Source organism: Seriola lalandi, unplaced genomic scaffold (genome assembly GCF_002814215.2).
Source record: "Seriola lalandi dorsalis isolate HSWRI2012SDOR001 ecotype SW California unplaced genomic scaffold, Sedor1 jcf7180002054606, whole genome shotgun sequence".
NCBI classification, from domain to species: domain Eukaryota; kingdom Metazoa; phylum Chordata; class Actinopteri; order Carangiformes; family Carangidae; genus Seriola; species Seriola lalandi.
Genome location: NW_019525159.1, coordinates 308,424 through 329,311, shown reverse-complemented (window position 1 = coordinate 329,311; position 20,888 = coordinate 308,424). Strand labels below are relative to the sequence as shown.

The window sequence follows — 20,888 nt, the reverse complement described above, 5'->3', positions numbered from 1 at the left end:
GAACCCCAGGGAAAAAAAATTTCCTATATGGGTTCCCATATTCTCCCACTATACACCACAGTATTCTAAACCTGAAGTGATTAGTTAACTGATTTGTCTGCTACAACAAGCACGTACATATCAATACAGTACTTGTAATCATATAGAAACGGAATCAAAATCAAAATCCCATTACTGTATATTGTAAATTTATTACAAGCATGATTCTTACAGCAATCTGTCCAAAAAGATTTGAGTGCTGTTTCAAATTGCATTTTGTGTGTGGCTGGTTGACTGTTTACAAAACTATACATAGATACATATACACACACACAGCAATTTATCACTGTTCAACAACAGAGACGGAGTCACTTAAGGTTAGTGCTGTACATGGCTAACCAAGTATCATACTATTTTCCCATCCAAAAAAACCAAAACCTAAAAATTTTTGTAGAAATAACTTTTTTTTTTCAAATTTACCACTTAACCGATTAAAGTAGTAATAAATGTATACACAAAATAGTCTCTGAATGAAAAATTAAGCAATACATTCCAGTTCGGTTTTCTTCTTCTTGAAACAAAATCTCAAAATATATACATTTATATATATATATCTCTGTGTTGGATCCAGAAGCAGCTTTAAGACGTAGTGTTCCACAGGGAGCAGAGGAAATTTGCACATACAAAAACGGAAACAAAAATAAAAACATCTGTTTGAGCTTCCTGCAATTTTGATTTTACACAAATAATTTGAATAGATATGGACATTACACCAGTATACATCAGTAAATCTCATGAAATATATTAAAAAAGTTCATGACATGAGAAAAAGTGCCTGTGATTGAGTAAAAGATTTGTGACAAACATATAATTACTCATAATGACAGCATGTAGTACCACATAATTTTTTACAATCAATCATATTCTTTATAAAGTTGAATGACGATTATTATTCACATACTTTGGGATTCTCAAAAATAAGAGAGTCTCTAAACAAGTCATCTCTTACATGAGAGGAAAAATAAATAACAGTAATTCTGTGACAGTAAAATTTTGTGTTTGCAGCCATTTTTTGCAGGAGTCATTCATTGCCAGTGTTAGTGTTTTTGTTTTTGGTCTAAGTCCCTGCTTAAAACAGGTCCTGTAATGTCCTAGACCTGCCCGCTGGGCTTATGGAGCATCTAGTAAGTACGCAGTGTGAACACGGTGGCAGTGTCAACATAACCACTCGCTGCCAGGGCCATTTCGTCCTGGATCGGCGTGGCAGTGTGAAAGAGAGCTGTAGGCTTGTGGGTAGTGGTACTGATGGACGATGTGTAGCAGGTGTCTGTTGTTCCATTAGTCTCCCCGTCCTCACAAGGGCACCTGCACACCTCCTCTTTCATCACCTCTCTCTGGAGCAGCAGCATGTTGCCACTGTCCACCCCCTTCACCCTGCTGTAGTCCTCCTGCTGGCGCATCTGGCGGTAGCCTTCCCCATAGCCATGGTCCGACACAACGGGCTGGAGAAGCACCATGTCCTCCTCGTTGACCCTCTGGACTTCGACATAGCCAGTGGGCCGGAGAGCAGGCGATTCCAGACCAGCAGGTGCCTGTTTGCGGCCGATGCTGGAGATGTTGACATCACTGTGGGCCTGGAGCTGCCAGCAGGGTTGCATTTCGGGAAGTACTGAATGAGGTTGCTTGTTGCTAAAGGAGAACTCCCAGTAGCTCGGTCCGAGAGCCTCCTTGGTGCTCTGGCCAGGTTGGGTGAGGTAGGAGGAAGTGGAGCCTGGGGAGAACAGGCTGTCGGAGTGGCAGTGCTGTTTGGCAATCTCAAGTGAGCTCATTTGGTCTGGAAGGCTTGAGCTGTACTGAGGCAGTGGAGAAAACACAGAAGGCCAGGTCTTCACTCGTCCACTGGACTTGTCAGGGCTAACCATGTCTTCATGAGCATAGGTCAACGCGTCCTCGTCCCAGTCTCTCCGGTGCCTTTGTGACTTTGTTTCTGACGTACTGTCTTCCTGATCTGTTTGCCTCTCTTCTTCTTTTGCTTCGCCACATTTATCCATCAGCAGAGTGTGGCTGTCGCAGCTGACCCGGCCGGAGTCATTGTCAGATGTGGAGCCCTCAGATTTGAGACAACTATCGAGTAGGTCCTTGCTTTCTGCCAGCATCAGCTCCTGCTCTTGGGGTACATACACCTCTAAGTACTCCACCAGCAAGTCCTCATAATTGGATGACGTAGTTGGGGGGAAATCAGACACCATCAGTGCACTGAAGATCTCCTCAGACTTGCCATTCTACACACAGAGGAAATCCATCAGAAATAGTTTGTCTTTGTAAATATGGTTATTTGATTTAGATACTTAGTGTATGCATCAAAACATTTTTCAACATGTTGCTGCTTTACCTTGAGAAGCTGCTTATCAAATCCTTTGATTTTAGGACCAGGGACCGGTGGCAGAATACAGTGCTTCAGACTTATCACATGAAAAAAAAGGGTTTCAAAGTCAGGGCTTGTGAGCAGCAAATGAAAATCAATAAATAACAATAACATTTCACTTGTTGTATACCCTGAAAGCCCATAGTGGCAGCAGTTACATAAGGCCTTTTATTTTATGATGACTATTGAAATTATCTTAAGATATTAAACTGTTTCAGTGTAGGTTTTACTTCATCTTGCAATGACAAATTGACAATTCTTGAAAAATCTTGAAATAAAATACTTTATTTAAGTAAACACTTAAGTATCCCACCATCTCTAGACAGTAAGTTCACAATTTGCCCTGTGAACTTGCCCACAAAGTTGTAAACATATTGTTTTCCTTACAAACTAATGAAAATTCATGAATGTGAATGATGTCTTTCTGTGCTAAGAAAGAAATGACTGTTCTGAGCCTCTGTAGCATATAATATGACAACATCCCAGTATGCTACATTGGACCAAAAGAATTGCATAAGGAATTCATGATCCCTCTTTTACCTGTGGCTGTTCATGTGTAGCAACCATGTGAGGATGAGGAAGATGAAGGCAGAAAAGACTGCAATGAGGATCCACACTGATTTCTCTCGATGGAAATCTGTAAGACAGCATAACAACATAAGTGCTACAACACAGCATACAACCTCATTCCTATGGTGATTACTGTTATAGGATATTAAAGAAGTTTAATGCATAGTAACATAGTCATCCTGCTTATGTTCCTTCAACTTTTAGTTAAAGGAATAGTCCCCATTCGGGAAATATGATGGATGAGAAGATTAATATGACCCTCATATCTCTCTGTTTAGTGTGGGGCTGGAGTTAGGATATGGTTAGTGACTGGAAACATGGGGAAACAGCAAGCCTGCCTGCATCCTAAGGTCAAAAATACACCTACCAGCATATTTTAGGATTACTTATTAACATTTTATGTTTTGTTTGTTTACCCAGCATCAGTCATGCCACTACCACCTCCATGTTAAGGACAGACTATCAAACTGTGGCTTTACAACAGCCTGGTTCCATCTGTCTTGCTGTACAATTCAGAGACCTGGAAGGACATGTGGACGCCTTTGACGCCAACTGTCTGTGAAGGACAGGAGACCTGAGGTGGTACCTTAGGGGCGTCCAATGCCTGACTCCTGCAGCTCACTGCACAGCCACCAGTTTAAGCAATGACCATGCTGTTTTGACCACATAACCGCCATCTCTCGGAGGATTGCGGGGGGTTGGGACTCAGCTACAATCCAGCCCAGAGACTGGACCAGAACTGTACAGCGTGGCGGAAGCGCAGGTTGGAGCAGGAGTGAACGTGTGAGTGAGTATCTTTACCCACACAAAAAAGCAAATGTGAAAATGACACATTGCGGTTTCAGGGGTGAACTGTGGTATTACTTCTACCACAGTCTGGCACATAACCACAACCTTCGTAAAAACACAATGTGTCATTTTTACATTTTGTGTTCTGCACGGATTAAACATGAATAGTAGGCCTATTGATATTCTCATCTAACTCTTGGCAAGAAAGTGAAAAAGCATATTTCCCAAACTGTTGAACTACCCCTTCAATACATGAATTAATATACCTTATACAAAATACATGTTATAGCATAGGAGTGTAGTGTAGTGTACTGTAGATAATTATTGGTTGAAATCTTACAGTCAGGAACTTTGATTTCGGAGGTGGAACTCCATTCACTCCAAAAGCCATGATCAGGTTTACAGCGCACCTGGATGTGGTATCTACCACCTGACCGCAGACTGAAAACGTTAAACATCTTCTGTTGGCCTGCAAGGTGCATCTGAAAACACAACACGCACAAATGACAACGTCCAGTCAGTCCTTCAAGCTGTCAATATATACAGTGGATTGTAAATGCTGTGTGGTATGCAAATTAAGACTATCTGGTTTAAGAGGAAACTAATCAGACACTTCCCCTGGGCAAAATTTATTAAGTTTCCTGCACACTTCACCAACATGTGGCTTGAACTCAGGTTTCACATTTGAAAGACAAACGTTTTAAACCACCGGGCCACGAGCTGCGTACCTCCCAGTCATCTTCTCCCTCCAACTTGACACGGAGCTCGTAGATGAGAGTGATCCAACCGGAGCGGGTGTCAGCCTTATGTGGTGGTTCCCATGACACCCGGAGGAAGGGCCAGCCCCTGTCCTCCATTACAGTGACAGTCACCATCTCTGGGGGATTAGGTTTGACTGGAGAGACAGAGAGAGAGAGAGAGAGAGAGAGAGAGAGAGAGAGAGAGAGAGAGAGAGAAAATGTGAACGAGAGAGGATGTGTTTTGTGTGACTGAGAGGGAGGAGGGCAAAGAGACTTTTATTGGATGATAATGTTTAACACAGAAACACAAGAGAAGCCGACTTTAACCGCGTAAGGAATCAGGCTAGACTAGTTTTCTTGAGTTTGTTTATGTCTCTCCCTCTGTGTAATAGTAAACCAATGCACACCTCCAGCGACTGAACACTGTCATTGCAGGAGTGGCTGTCCAAATATTTATTGACACATGTGACATCGTGGTTCAGATAAATGTTAACATCATGGCTTTAAGTTATCTTCTTGGAGATACAAAGTTGACAATTGTGAGGACAAGGAAACAGATCATTCTTAGGACGGATAAACAAACCAGGTCAGTGCAACTGCGAGAGACAAAGGGGGAGAGGAACATTTTCAGATAAGCAGCTTCAAGGGCAAAGTGGATAATTTAAGTCTTTTAGTTCTTTAACTTTACATTCCTTTTTGGATATTTCATGAACCAAACAACATGGTTTTGTATTTAGCAGCATGACAGCACTGGACTTATTCCACACCTCATACAATATTCATATATTGTTACATAATGTGAAGTAGATCTGCCCAGTATGTATATTTAATCAGATGTCTCTGATTAAATATACAATTAAATTTACAATTTAATATATACTCCTCAAAGAGGAGAGAATGGTGCAGTTGTTGGGAACTATTTTCAGCTGTGGATTAAGTAAGGTCTAACCTTGGTGAGTATTTCTGGCAGCAGGATGGTATGGATATGTACGACTCAAAATAAACTGCAGTGTCTCTATGTCAGCCAGCGCAACACTCTGGCTTGACACTTTATTAATAGTTTTTGGACAATAACTGAGGTCTACGGCACACAGGAATAAGCTGTATAGAGGGAGGGTTAGTGCACTCAGAGCGCATTAGCTCCAGTGTAACTCAGTGTGCCACTAAGCAGCTGCGTGAGTGTGTTAAAATATATATTTTTTTAAACCTCATGGGGGAAAACTGTGTCTCGAACAGCACGTTAAAAACCATGACAACAAATTAAAAAAAAAAAAAAGAAGGTAGCACACATTCCCTCACCAATGTAGACCACGTCTATGTCCACGGGGTCGGAGAAGTTGCTGCCCAGTGCGTTGGTGGCCACCACAGTGATGTTGTAGTTGACCCAGATGGACGTGTCGTTCTTGTTAAAGAAGCAGGAGTTCTCCCCGGCTGTGTGGTAGTCGGGACACTCGTACACTGCCTCAGAGCTGCAACAGAGACAGGGGAACGGTATGAAACTTTATGTATGCATGTACTAAACTGTATTATTTCTAAAGAACAGCGTGTATTCTTCATGCCAGAGCTCCTGGTACTTTGTGCTTATGTGTGAGTGTGTGTGTGTGTATCTGTGTGTGTGTGTGTGTGTGTGTGTGTAGGAAAAGATGAGACACACAGAAAGAGAGATGAATGGCTATGTTTTTCTGAATTGCAGACAGGAATGGAAGGAAAAGTTCTGAGTCACAAACTACAACAAAAGAGTTGAGTGGGTAACTGCTATGTTTAAAGGATAATGATAATTTTTTTCCCCACTTTGTACACTCTCAAATAGCCTTTTTGTTAGCTGTACTCATTTTACACAGTCCTATTACATCTGCATCTTGTGTAATGTTGGGTTTGTATCTTCTTTTTCAGGTCAAATTTAGAAGCTCCCACACAACTGTGTCTCCGACTGCAGGTTTGCCTCGTCTCTAAGATGTTTTTTGACTCATGTAATGTATCATATCGAACAGCCCTTGTGCACAGTAAATTTACTGTATGGCTGCACATAGTAACGTTCTTCTTATGGGAATATAAAAGTAAACTAAAATCGAATGCAGAATGGAAAGCAGAAAAGGGAGCATGATGTAAAAGCAGATGTAAAAGTAGGAAAAAGAAGCAAGGATACTAATATCCAAGCAGGGTATCAAAGAAACAAAGAGTCAGACTGAGGAAAAAAAAAAAAAACATGATCAGGATCAAAACAGACAAGCAAAGAACAGAGCACTGTGAAGCTAAGGCACGTACCACAGAGACAATGTGGCAGAGAACAAGTGCAAATGGACCAGTATATATATACTGGGGAGCTAATAATGGGAAACAGGATGAGGCACAACTGCACTGAATGAATGAAAGGATGGATGGACGGATGGATGAGCAACTCAAGAAACTCAAACCCATGACACAATGAAGTGTTTATTTGATCTTTATTTTACTTCTTTCTTTATTTTTTAAGGATGTTTTTCTACACCTCACCTTTCAAGAGAATCTATAATAAAAACTAAGAATGTTTTCCGAGCCGTGGGCTCTGCTATCATCGTCTCCATTTACTATGACTCTGGAGAAGAACACACATTCCTTACAAATACTGAATAAAAAAAAAATGATATCGCTCTTCCAAATCATCTCTTTTGTAAACCTCCAATATATTTAAATAACCACTGCATGGTGATTTAATTACCTCTGTGCCTTTGCTACAGATGTTGGATATTAAGAGCCAAAGATTTATCTATACTGACATTTCAGACAAAGTTTCAGATCTTTCTGGTTTGGTCTGAGCAGTAATGGGATATTGATCATACTAGAATCAACTGAAGAGCTTCAAGATATTAGCTATATTTTAAAATTCACAGCCACGAACACAACTATGCTCTATTCTTCTTCCTCCGACATGTATATTGATGTGATGATGATACATGCAGAGCGCCTCATTCTTGACTGAGATCAAACCAGCTCCTCCACCCTAGACCTCTATCATGATGATGAAAGATTCATCCATGTCACTTATCGGTAAAGTAATACAAAATCCAGAATTAAACGAAATGAAGTGAATGAGTGAATTCTGCATGATACTGGGAGCCGCTCACTTTTCTTTGCGATAGTACAGGGCGTAAGTGGTGGACAGTCCCCCATCGGAGCCTGGCTTCCACCAGCAGGTGAAGGTCTCTTTTTCAGGTGAACGACATCTGGTCAGCTCGGGCTTCCCTGGCGGGCTGAAGCCTATAGAAAGACAGGAACGTGTAAAAAAAAAAAAGGAAGAGAAAGTAATTACTAGATTACACACTAAAGGGGGTGTGTTGTAACAACATATAACAAAATTTTGATTTGAATTGTGCAAATACCACAAAAACATCCACAAATAAATAACACTGTTACTTATCATCTGTTAATTGAGCAGCCAACCAACCACCACACACCTCTCAGATGTCTTAACTCAATGCCAGAAACTAGAAAGAAGACACTGAGGCTGTGTGTCAAGCCTCACTATGTGCAAACACTTACGCGTTCCCTTTGCATGTGGCGCGAAGAAAAGCAGCAACAACAACAGGATAGCTTCCACGACTTCCATCATCATGGCACCACAAAGCCTTGGCTGTTAGATTGAAGACAAAACAAACAACGAAAGGTGAAGGTAGGGAAACTGCCTGATCTGTTCTCTTCACATGGCCCACAGTGTTTGATGCTGTCCACCGCAACAGCAGAGCTGCACACCATGTATTGACTCACAACATGTTTGCCTACTGCAGCTGAGACATTGACACTGAAGTCAAAGCCCCTGAAGACAATATTAGGAAGAGACAATATAAAAGGAGGTCATCCAAAGGTGAACAGTTACAATTAGAAGAGAAACTAGAATTACTGCCTTGCGGTTGTATACCTCTCCCAACCAGTCAAGTTGCAGGAAATATAGTCACAATCCCCACTTCTGTTCCTGAGTTACAGCGTTGAATAATCACCAAACGCGTTTTTGCTTTCAACATTATAATGTCACAGTGACCTTTGACCTTTTTGATATAAAATATCCTCATTTCATCATTTTTTCCTATTAGTCCTATTTATCCTATTTTATCCTAAATAGTGTCACAATTAGTGTATGAATTCTTGATTTATGGCCAAAAACATGTTTTGAGAGATCACAATGACCTTTCACCTTTGACCTTTGACTACCAAAATCTAAGTTCATCAGTTCATCTCTGACTCCAAGTGAATGGTTGCGCAAAATCTGAAGAAATTCCCTCAAGGTGTTACTGAGGTTTACGTGACGGAAGAAATAGTGGATACCCCACTGCAGAGCTAAAGACTAATTGATGCTTAGAAAACATTTCAGCAGTGATACAGAATCAGTCTGAGGACATTACTGAATGAATCCTGTCATTCAACTTCAACAGAACACCCATGTCCTTAACAGACATGATGAGTACTAAAATGACACAAAGTCTGAATACAGGGCATAAATGTGATGAGCTGAAAGGAAAACAATCTTCTACAGAGAATGTATGCTATTTCACTAAGGATTAAAAAAACATCCTCTCCATTTCTGACTACCTCAACCAGCTGGCACATGCAGCATAACTGATTGCATAACCTGAGTTGGGGCTTTTGCCTCAACAACAGAGACACACACAGCAGGAAGCTGGTTTGCTGCCGGCCAGCCAGACTCCTGTTCGCATGACTTGGAAATCTGCTTTTCCCTAGCCATGTGCAGATGTTTAGAATTATTACTCGGCATGACCCTTCATCTCTAAACCCAGGGAAAAGACAAGCAGGGATGGAGAATATAGGAGGAGGGGGGATGTGATATAGAGGGTAAATAAAAGGGAGAATTGATGTTGCATCAGTGAAAACTGAAAGCTGGCAGGAAGCTCATGCTCCCTCACTTTTTCTGACATATTGAACAAAGAGAGACATCTTGACCTGCTGTAGTCCATCACTGCCAGGAAACAGGTGTATATTTGCGTTCAGGAATGTTTTTGAATGAAATACAGCTGAGTCTAAATTTATCTTATAATATGAAAAAGAAAAAGAATGTTTTGCAGAAAAAAGTCTGATAACACAGGAGCCAGGAAATGGAATATCAAATGCTTTTATGAACAGAAATATGAAGCCAGAGAATATGTGGAGGCTGCTTCTTATTTAAGCCAGTAAGCCATTCTTCCCTCGGAAAAAAAACAAAGCTTTTATAGTGCTCTTCTCCACCAGCATGATATTCTGTGACACAAGAGGGCCCGTGCTGTGTAAAACATAAGCCATGGACTTTGGTGGAAACATAGGTCCACTACAATGAAATCGAGGACAGGATGTGGTGTATTTCTAAGAATGTCAGTACAACACAACATGTCATTAAAGACATGTTCCAGCATACACAAACTACTGACTGCTTTTGAATTGCAGCTAAGTGTTTTTGTTTGTGAGCATTTCACAATATGAAATAAGCCCTCAGGTAATTTCCACATCAATAACATGCTGCAAGGCTGTTGAGGGGTGTGGCTGCCTGTGTGCGGTTATATCATGTCTACTGCTAAGCTAACTTAAACCGCATCCATGTCATACTCGTGTTGTGCCACCTGATGAAGGATCTGTGATGGCAGCTTGTTTTAAGGCTGTTACACTTCCTTAATATCACAAAGATTTTAAGCAAGTTCATTATGGTGCCTTAATTTCAATAACGTCACCATGATCTGATAATTGGCATTAAGGTCATTGCACTGGATTAGCTTCCTGCTGCATATAGCCTTCTTACGTAACCAGTAGCCCAAACTGAATAAGCTGCTAAGCTGGGAAAGTGCTGGCCAATAGTGCGAAGCTCTTCCCTCAAAGATAATAATTGTCTGAATGTTAAATTTAAACGATGTTATATGGATCCGCAGCAGGAGCACATACTCTACTTAAATAACAAACAAACAAATAAAAAAAAAAAAACTCAGTTTTACCTCTGTAGCACTCAGCCCGTGTCTTATTTGTTAATTATACCATTATCTCCCTTCACGTTTGTTTTCATCATAGAAATCAAATGTACTTTTAACTGCCTGTTTTCCGACCTACTGCTTCACAGGTGTACATAACATGGTGGCCTTATGTACTACGGATAAAATTACACATATGTGGTTTAAAAAAAATTATATACAGATTTCATGTCTCGAAATTGAGCACAAGCTTTTACAGCAGGTGAACGATGCCAAGAAGTGTACCTGCCTGATCTGTAAATAAATAGGTACATTTAATGGCCTATTTCCTCAGCTCTGAAAAATAAAGAGAGGATGTTTGGTTTTGAGGCGAATAAAAACCAGATGAATACAGTATATTGGTTGTGGCATTATTTCCAAGCGCAATGTACAGAGTGTGATGTATGTAAAAAAATGGGGTTAAGACCTAATTTCAGCATAGTGAAAATGAATCATTTATGGTTTGTGTTCATCAGTGGCCTCTCAATTTCAAAAGATGAGGAGAGAGGACGTGTCAAATGACCTTTGAGGTAAAATGTGTGCAGCGAAGCGAGATTATCCCCTCGAGCATGGTTGTACGGAACAGCCCACCTTTGCAAACGTGGTTAATAATGTTTCTTTCTCATTCCGGGTCACCGCATTCTTAAGAGAGCCGGCCGACAGAGATGAACACAGTGGCAGTGGAGCTACAGAGGACCAATTTTTAAGAGTTCTACCTTCTGGAAGGGTACAGAACAAAACAAAGGCACAAAGTTAACAATATATCCTTAATGATTTACTGCACAGTCATGAATTTCAGTTTTAAATTAACTTGCTCTTTATATGCAGCACACATAAAATGAGTTAATGGGACTGTTTACATGTTAGCTGTTGCTTCATTTAAAGGCAGAGCATAAAAACTCCCATCCATAAGGGTTTTACCACTCTGCTGTAGCCACTGCCATAACTCAAAGCCCACAAGCAGAATAGCAGGTTGTCATGGCATGACAGAAATGTGGTTCATTGACGTAACATTTACTAAACTGTCCTCTTATCAGAAAATATAGATACTGTATATTGCACTTTGTAAATTTGACCATGAGCTGTTGCACAGTTTGGGTGAACAATGTGTACAACAGATGCCAGGGATCACTTAAACTGCTTTCATATAAAAACCTTGACCTGTACTCCTGCTCAGACTGGAACAGTCTAAACACTTCCCAACAATGTAAAAAACCGGTTTGATCACCAGCACCAGCGCCTTTCTAAGAATTAATTTTCTGATAGGGGTAGACAAGGTAAGAGAGCAACAGTAAACAAGATCCAGAACTTCAAGTTAATGAGTAAATTTCATGGCAATGAAACTGCTCCAAAGGTGATAAACTCTTTTGTCTTTTCTCTATTGTCACCCTCAGGACAAACATTTTGTCACACTACTGTTATATTTCTCTATCTGTTGCACTTTAAGTTGTTTCTTTCTGTTTTATACATTTATATAGTGGGAGTAATGAACAGTACAGATTCTAGTGGCTTCTAGTGTGGATTTATACTAGATTTTACTTCATCATTAGTAAATACAACCCTAATATCAGAACATAAAGAATCAGTAGGATTAATATTTGTGCACTTAAAAACTGTAGTAGAATGATAACAATATAAGTATGAGTTTAACAGCAGTTGATATGTTCAGGTGTAGTTCTCTGATCTACTTAATTCTCCATCTTTTGCTCCATTAAATAAATTTTCTCCTTATAGGCAAGACTCAAAATCTAATTAACTCCACACACAGGGTTCAAAATGCACAGAAAGTAACCCATACAACAATGTGCACAGATTCTGCATACAAAACACACACACACACGCACGCACGCACGCACGCACGCACACACACACACACACACACACACACACAGTGTGCGAATATATTGGCGTTTACATGCATACATGATCAAACAGCATCCTGTTCCAGCTACAGTAAGCACATCACTTTCATTGTTGCCTGTGATTGTGTTGCCCATGAAATTGTACTTCCTCTGTTTTATTGGCCAACCTATATCCTGTGCCCTACTGTGTTTTTGAAACACTTGCGCAGTGGGGGAAAAAAAGGTGTCAAGGACAGAAAACGACACAACCTTAGCCACCTGCAATAATGAGCCCCCTGATCTTCGGCTGTATTGAAGTCAAGAAATAAGTTAGTCAGATAAGGGTCTCCACAGGAGGCCATTGCTCCTACTGTAATTCCTGTGTTTAGAAGAGAGAAGTAACAGTACAGATGTGATTTTGAGAGCAGCTTCCAGTAGTTTAAGTGACGCATTAGCCTGGTGAAGCAATAACTGTACATTTCTAAAGGTGCACTTGAACATCTGATTTCACCTGACACAACTCCGATGTATGAGATAGTTTTTATGTAGGTGGCTCTGTTGGTGGGTGTAATGACATCCCAACTCACCCCCACCTGCTTTGTCCTTATCAAGTGGAAATAGTGGGTTTAATAGTTGAACTGTGCATGTACGCATGAACAGGTAAGAGGGAAGAAAGAATACATCCTCTGTTGTTTTGTTGAAAAAACTGAGAAGAGTGCATTAGTAATTGATTTACAGAACAACAGTAGTCATAGTGTTTGATAAGAGAAATCATTACCATGAATCACAACTTATTTCGATGCCAATTAGCTCACTGTGTGCCTCGCTGCACCAAAGCACCAACCACTTAATTATAAATGTTAGCTTGCAGGTTCATTTCCAGCCAGTATTAACACAAATATGATACATCTGTCATGGGATATGGGCTGGAGTTTACGTGTAAATCTGTATAGAGAAATACCCATATTGAAGTGCACCTTCTGTTCTATTATGTCACATGAACCTTTGTTGTCTGCATTTTCAATAGGTTTAACAAAAGGCTAAAACCACCGCTGCCTTTCCGATCCGGAGATCTAATCAAACTTATCACTGATACACTTTTTAGAACTGTCCCCTTTAAATGTGAATAATCCATTATTATTCATAAACAAGCATTACTAAATATAAACACAAGAAATGTATTGCTCTAAATGACCTTTTAAATACTTCAAAATAGATTTAATGCTTGAATCAAGCTGTTTGACCTAATAATTACATCTGTAAGTCATGTGCAATGCCCAACCCTGTCTTGCCTATATAAAGCCCTGGTGCTGGACTAACAGTGGAAAGAGTCAGTAAGCTGCAGGCACCTAACAATTAATCCAGTATTGAGTTGATCAGCTTGGTGCTATAATGGCCAGTGGCTCCTTTCACCTCGTCCTGGCCGGGGTAAAGGTCAATAAGCATGCAGAGGAGGAGAAGATCACCATCATGAAAATCCCATTAAACTGCTGACACCCTAGCATCATCATCCTCCTAGGCCGAAGGAAATAACCCGCCAATCAGTCAGTGGTCAACAAGGGAATAGGTTATGTCTTAATCCCAGAGGAAAGCAAAGAGAAAATGATCATAGGAGTGGTCTCTCCCGGACCCCACTTTTGTTCCCGATTTTACATTATAGCCTTTCAAATTGTGGGAGTCATTAAAAGACCCTTCTTCTCTGTCACTGACCATGGAAGACATCACATTTAGGCTGTGTAAACAGTTGTTGTTGTTGTTGTTGCTGCAGTAAGTTGCGACCAAATCATCACAGCTGATATTTATTGGTATTTCCCTTTACAGTAATTGTATATGTTGTCAGTGAGACACAACAAGTATCAATATGTGCAAGTTTGATATAGATTTTAATACGGCTCTGTGCAAAATCACTCACATAACCTGGAATCTCTACGTCAAAGTTCATTAGCCGACTGCTTGGGCCTATAACAACAAGCATAAAGAGAGTGTTTTGGTCTCCTGTCATTCAAACTGGTCCTGACGGCAGGATACTATCTAGATGTAGAAAGTGAGTCTGTGACTTACCGGCAGCTGACAGGAGTTTCTAGTCTCTCCCTCCGTGCCTCAGCCGTTGTGACTCCGCTCCCGGCTACCAGAAGAGCGGACTTACCGACTTGTGTAACTGGTTTACTAGGATGATGACAGGAGACAAGGGCACATGCATTACCGACAGAGCCGTGCAGCTTAGCTTAGCCGTCCCGTCAGTGAAGAAATCGCAACATCCCACTCTGAGCGTCTATGAACCCGTGGAGGGCGGGGCAGAGGAGCCCAGCCTCAGAGTAAACCCCGCCCACGGTGTAGGTTGCCAGAGGCCTGGGTTTCTAGGAGAGACAGAGATGCTGGAGGAGGTAAACATCCAAATGAAATTCCTCAAAAGCGTAACAATTGAAAACAAATTGGGAGCTTAAAAGTTGCCTAATGTAAAGTCATGCAAATGGTTTTGTTTTGTTTCTGCTCTGTTTGCTTTAAATTACATAATACTCTATGTTTAGGGAGAGAGAGAGAGAAAGAGAGAGAGGGAGCAAATCAATCAAAAAATGTGCACACAAATATACACACACTGTGGTGGTTTTCTCTGTCAACTCTCACACATGGTGCTTGTTTGCTGCTACCTAAGCGATTGCTCCTCACTCTACATATTAACAAATATTGTGAAACACGATGTGACAATCAGAACACCGTGCCCTGCCAAATCAGTGTTTATTCTTTCACTGGTTCCTCTTACTGGGAGTTGTAAACATAGTAAGGTCTCCTAATATTTGACATCCCCTCTCTCCCTCCACTGCCCTCTCTGCACAGCCTGTTCCTTATTCACTGTTTTATTCATGCATGAATGTGAGTTTATCTCTACAACTGTTTGATATGAATATGTAAATGATTATTATGTGTGTATGTTTTAATTCTATAAAAGACAAAAGATATCACATCATACATACAGAGACACACAAATCCTGTGAAAGAAGGGTACACCCTGAGTTGCAGCATTTACAACAGGATGTAACTGTGAACATGATGTTCCCACTGGCTAAACTGTATGTATCTCCATGCGTATCTCTGTCTAAATGGCAAAATGGAGAAAGATCCCCATTTGCTGACGAAACCTGTGATAAAACATGAGGTGTACATTTTCTTTGTAAGATTCTAACACCAACTGTAGGTGTATGAAAAGCATGAGCTCACATTGACAATGTGTAGGCTGCAAGCTGTGGGAAATTCACAAAGGTGAATGAATTTCAAAGTGCACATAATTTCAAAGGAAACTCTGGGAGACAGCTGGGCGGGTACAGAAGGAGACAGAAACAGATTCCTTTAGGAATCTTTAGGGATCTGTCTCTGACCCGATCATTGTCTCCTAAACCGAACTTCCTTTTTGCTCATTGTGTTCACTTTCTGTGAGGCCACACCTGCAGAGATCTTACAGGGATGGACGTAAAAACACAAATATGCATTCATGTGAAAGATGAGGCCTGGAACTCCTGGAAATAGAAAATGAGATAGCAGTGTGTGATTGGCATTAAAATAGCCTATCATCATATTAAATCATGTGGGGAAATTTTGAAAATGAAGAAAAAATCTGATATTCAATAGACTATAACACTGTATAGGTATTATAGCCTACTGTATTATTTGTTAAAGTCACAATAGAAGCATGTATATGAAGAACAGGCAGGTACGAAGTCCTTTGTGTGTGAATAGTAAAAAAAAAATCTAATATATTTTATTAATGAAAAGCACCCATAATCGTATTTATGGTGGCTGGTTCCTTTATAAAGCTTGATGCATGCTGTCATCAATGTCTGTAATAAATGCAGCTATTTGTGGGGAAGCATAGAAAAATTAAAACAAGCTTTGGGGCGGAGTAAATGATGGCCTCGTATCAAGGGTGGCTTGGGAAATCTCTGGCCCTCCCCTTTTCAGCTCTACTTAGGAGCAATAATGTTATATAATATGGCCATCTGCTCTTCACATTGATTTAAAAGTCCCATTATGCGACATGGCCATGATGAATGCCAGTGAACATTTGAACAAGGACGTGCTAGATAGTTGAACTCAGTAATTATGCTCGAAACATTTATTACCGTTTTTCAAAAAATAAAAATAGAATAAAAAAAATAAAATAAAATCATCTTCTCTTCGATGCGTTGATGGATGGGTTTGAGACTTTTGGTATGTCAGCATACATGCCTGTGCCTGCTCGTTGATTCTGGCGTTGTTGCGTAAGAGGAGGACTGACTGGGGCACGACCAGGAGTCAGAGGTGAAGGACTGAGGCCCACCTCTTCCTCAACAAAACACAGCGTGCAACTTGGGTTTGTGTCCGTGTGACATCTGCTCGCTCTCTTTCTCTCTCTCTCTCTCTCTCTCTCTCTCTCTCTCTCTGTCTCTCTCTCTGTCTCTCTCTAAATAATCACTGGACATGTGGAATCAGCTGTGCAGGGACAAACCGGGACAAACGATGAGGTGATCATGACTGTGTATGTTGTGACATCTAGCGGCGCTTTTGGGAACTACTTTGACTAAGCAAGCAATCCACCAAACAAACCCAAAGCAGAACACACACAACCCAGCATCATCCCAAAGCCTACGTGCAGACAGGGGTAAGGTCTTGTAGCTGTGTGTTCGATTTTATGTTTACATGACACTGATTGGAAAGAAAGACCACTCTACACGACCACTGGTGGGACACAACAACACAACAACAGCAATCACTCAGCCATCACTGAAGATACTGAATTCATGTTCTCAAGGAGATAGACATCTCTATGCATTCATAGCATTTCACATTTACTGTACTGTTGTCTCTACATTTTTCTATTTTTTAGTTTTGCAAGGAGATGAAGATATTAATGAATTGTTCTGCATAGTAAATCTACAGCTGTAAATGTTAATGAGCAGTTCATAAATGGATTCCTGGATTCCAGATGCCTTGCAGCCCTTTTCCTGAAGGTGAGTGGTCAAAGACAAGCAAAGTGTCATGCAGGAGGAGAATCTTCCACGACCTTGGAACCCAAAAGGTTGTTCTTATTTATGGCTTATAAATGATCTATACAGCATTAGTAAATGATTTATTATGCAGTTATAAAGCCATTCATTTATTAACCATTGCAAATGATGCCTTATCATACCAAAAATCCGAACTAAATAAATAAAAACGTATAAAGATTTTAGTTTAACAGCAAAATCAATAATAATAATAATAATAATAATAACAGTAATAATAATAAACATTTATTGTGTAACATAATATTTACGTATCACTCATATTCATTCATTTGTATTGCTTATTCTTATAACTGTCATTGTACCTTTGTCATTAATTTATGTTTGTGTATTTTTACGTAGCTACAACCTCACACAATATAGGCCTATTTTAGTCCAGTGTGCTTATTTTTCACATAACAACTTTCTCGCTCGTTTTTATATTGTAGCATTAGGTGTAAATGCTGTGTTGAAAAAAACAAAGTTAATTAAATTTCCCTCGGTTAATCCACTAACTTTTGCCGCTACATCGACCGAAATTCGTGATACGGATCAGTTGGATCTTATCTGTTTCATTCTGTGTATCCTGTGATTGGCTGTCTGTCACAGGCCCCACCCCTTATATGAACTGGCTGAATGGTAATGACCAGAGCCAGAAATCACCTTCACGAGACTAGTAAGCTGGAAATGGTGATGTTACATATTGAATAGATACCTAAAAAATACTGACGTTGTTAAACTTAGTTGCTTTCCGAAATACAGCCTCTCACATCCTAAAAAAAAAGCAAACACACACATACACACACATTTCAGCTCCACGCCCTCTGCATATTTTATTGGCCCGTGAAGAGCTTCGGGGAATTCTCGACATACTTGATTGGTTTATACTGACATCAATCTCGTCTAACCGGCACACGATTGGCTGAGCTACTAGGAGGAAGTCAAATCTCGCAACGTTTCGGGGGATAAGCTCGGAGTTGACAAAAGCGATCTGTCTCAGTCGAAACATTTTGGATACAGTTTTTTTTTTTAATTTTCCCAGTTGTGTCCTGGACCGACCACGCTGGCGAGCTTTTACGTTATCCGGCTGAGAACCCACCCGCGAGGACTTGGTCTCACTGTGGACTTGACCACCACCGCACGGCTGAGATAAGAAAGTGGGACTTTATTGTTCAAGGCTAGCTAGCTAGCTTTGCTAAGCGGCTTGTTTTTGTGTGTGCAGCTTGGACCGCAGGCTATATGGCTACGAATTACGAGCCAATATATGGACTTTCAGAAGATGAGGTAAGCTTTAATCTCAACAAAGCTTTGGTATGTTGACTATAGTCATGAATAAGTGTCTCTCACACAGTAGGTTCAGTCGAAGATAGCTAACGCAACCGTTAGCCGACGCTAACAAGCCCTCACCCACGGTTACATTCCGTAGTAAGTGACTGGCGGCTGCCAATATCTTGGTCCGGTAGTTTACTTACCTTAGTTTAAGAAACGACTGCATCACGCTGTCAAGCAAGCGTGACAGCTCCACTACATCCTCTATTGGCGTCAAAGCATGAACGACTTGTACTCGACTAGTATCCCAGAGTGCTATTTCGGAGACCCGGAGATATTGGTTAATTTCTTGGGTGGGTTGGTGGGCTGGACTGCATTTCCACTCTATCAAACTTGAAAACACCAGCTCTTGTCAGTTTGATGGTACACTGACCACTAAACGAGTTTGAAGACCGAAGTAGAGGCATGTGCATCTTTCCCTGAGATCGATATCTACTTGTGTGGTGAACTCCGTGTCGCCTTTGACATCCAGACTTCAGTCACTACTGTGGCATGAAGTAATGCTGTAATGAAAATGTTGTTTTACATGGCAACACGATAGTCACGAATCAAACATGAGCATCACTGAATGACAAGCAAAATGATTTGCCAACCGAGCAGTCATACAAGCCACCTACCTAATTGCAGTCAGAAATAGTAAGTCTGCAGATTTTGTGGATGATCCGGATTGATGTCTAAAAATACATTTCATGTGTTCATTCAAGGAGGTAAATAGGGGCGTTCCCATGACTTTTGAGTTTGTCTCAGCTAACATCAGTAGGCTAAAATCGCTATTTCACCGGGATGCAGAGGAGACTTGCAAGTGGCCTTTTTATGTCAGTTTAGTGGGCATACTCTAAGCCTAAGACTAGGTCTTGTCAGATACACTCAACATTGAACTGGCCAATATCTTGATAGGTATTCATTTAAATGTGTATTTCTGCCATTTAACGTTTTACATTATTAAGACAAGAACAGGTCATGATAAAATCTAATGAGCAGTTCAACTAAAGCTGCAACAAATGAATCAATTAGTGGATCACCAAAATGAATCAGCATTTATTTGTAATTTGTTAATGTTTAAGTCCTTTTCAGCCAAAAATTCCCCAAAATATCTGATTAAAGCCTCTTAGATGTAACAATTTGCTGCTTTTCTGTCATATTTGATTGTAAATTTAATATCTGGAGATTTGAGATAGTTGGTCAAATGAAACAAGTAATCTGAATAGTGCTTTGGGAAATTGTGGAAGGGATCTTTCAGTATTTGCTCACGTTACAGAAATTTTTTTTTAATAGATTGTGAAATTAAGTGGCAGATTAATCCATGATGAAAATAATTAGTTGCAGCCTTAAATGTAACCCGGCCAGAGCTAGTGTTTTTCTACTGTCTTGTCTAGGTAACTGTTCACTTTCATAGCTTTGTGGTACCCTATCTCTCTCCTAGCCATTACTGGAGGGGACGCATGCATATAATAACATTACACTCAATGCAACATGTAAGACTTTAAAAAGGGTTGTCTCGATTTTTTATTAACATTCACCATATTACAGACATGACATTTGAGCATGTAATCTCCACAAGTAAAGATTTTAAGTCAGTTGTGGGTCTACATTCCATGAGACAATGCACTTCCTGTGACTATGAGGTAAACATTCAGTAACACTACACCCTTTTAACAAGGCCATGGCCTAAAGTAACAGCTGGGTTGGCCTGGGATCCGACCCCCACTACCTGCTTTGTTAAATTCTCTAGCACTTGTCATAACAAAAATTGTGACAGAATTTGATGTCAGGCTTGATGTAATTGTAAAACACAACCCACCAAGAAGCAGTGTGTCAGGGATTTTACTTTAGGCCCCATTTCATGTTGCAGTGAAGTAGAGAAGAGTGTGTACAGCCATAAACCAATTATGTTTTTGAGGTGGTTTAATTCGTCCTACAGCAAGCTTTTTTATGCAGGATGTGCATGAAGATGAATACATGCACACATTAACATAATGGTCAACACATGAATTGCCAAGACTGATGAGGGAATGCTCATCATTGCTGTGTTTTTCTCTGCAGTATTTCAGTATAGCTTATGTCATCTGTCAGGTTCTAAATATTGGAGTCAGACAGGACTGAAAACTTTCTGATACAACTCATTTCATTTCTAGGTCAGGGTTACTGACTAAAAAAAGACAGGTTAGAGCAGGAAGCAGCTTCAAATATTTGAATTAATAATTCTTAATTTTTTTCTTCTACAGCATGAAACAAGAGTG

General features: G+C 40.3%; 1 protein-coding gene across 1 annotated transcript; it reads right to left on the bottom strand.

Moving 5' to 3' along the window:
- Positions 1 to 171: 171 nt before the first annotated feature.
- Positions 172 to 14,571, bottom strand: prlra (prolactin receptor a). The gene is made up of 9 exons (XM_023419451.2): positions 14,366 to 14,571; positions 8,023 to 8,113; positions 7,608 to 7,740; positions 5,803 to 5,972; positions 4,492 to 4,658; positions 4,104 to 4,245; positions 2,945 to 3,041; positions 2,372 to 2,441; positions 172 to 2,261 (listed from the first exon to the last, which is right to left on the bottom strand). The coding sequence occupies exons 2-9, from the start codon at positions 8,093 to 8,095 to the stop codon at positions 1,161 to 1,163; spliced, it is 1,953 nt and encodes a 650-aa protein (XP_023275219.1). The 5' UTR covers positions 8,096 to 8,113; positions 14,366 to 14,571; the 3' UTR covers positions 172 to 1,160.
- Between the last annotated feature and the right edge of the window lie 6,317 nt (positions 14,572 to 20,888).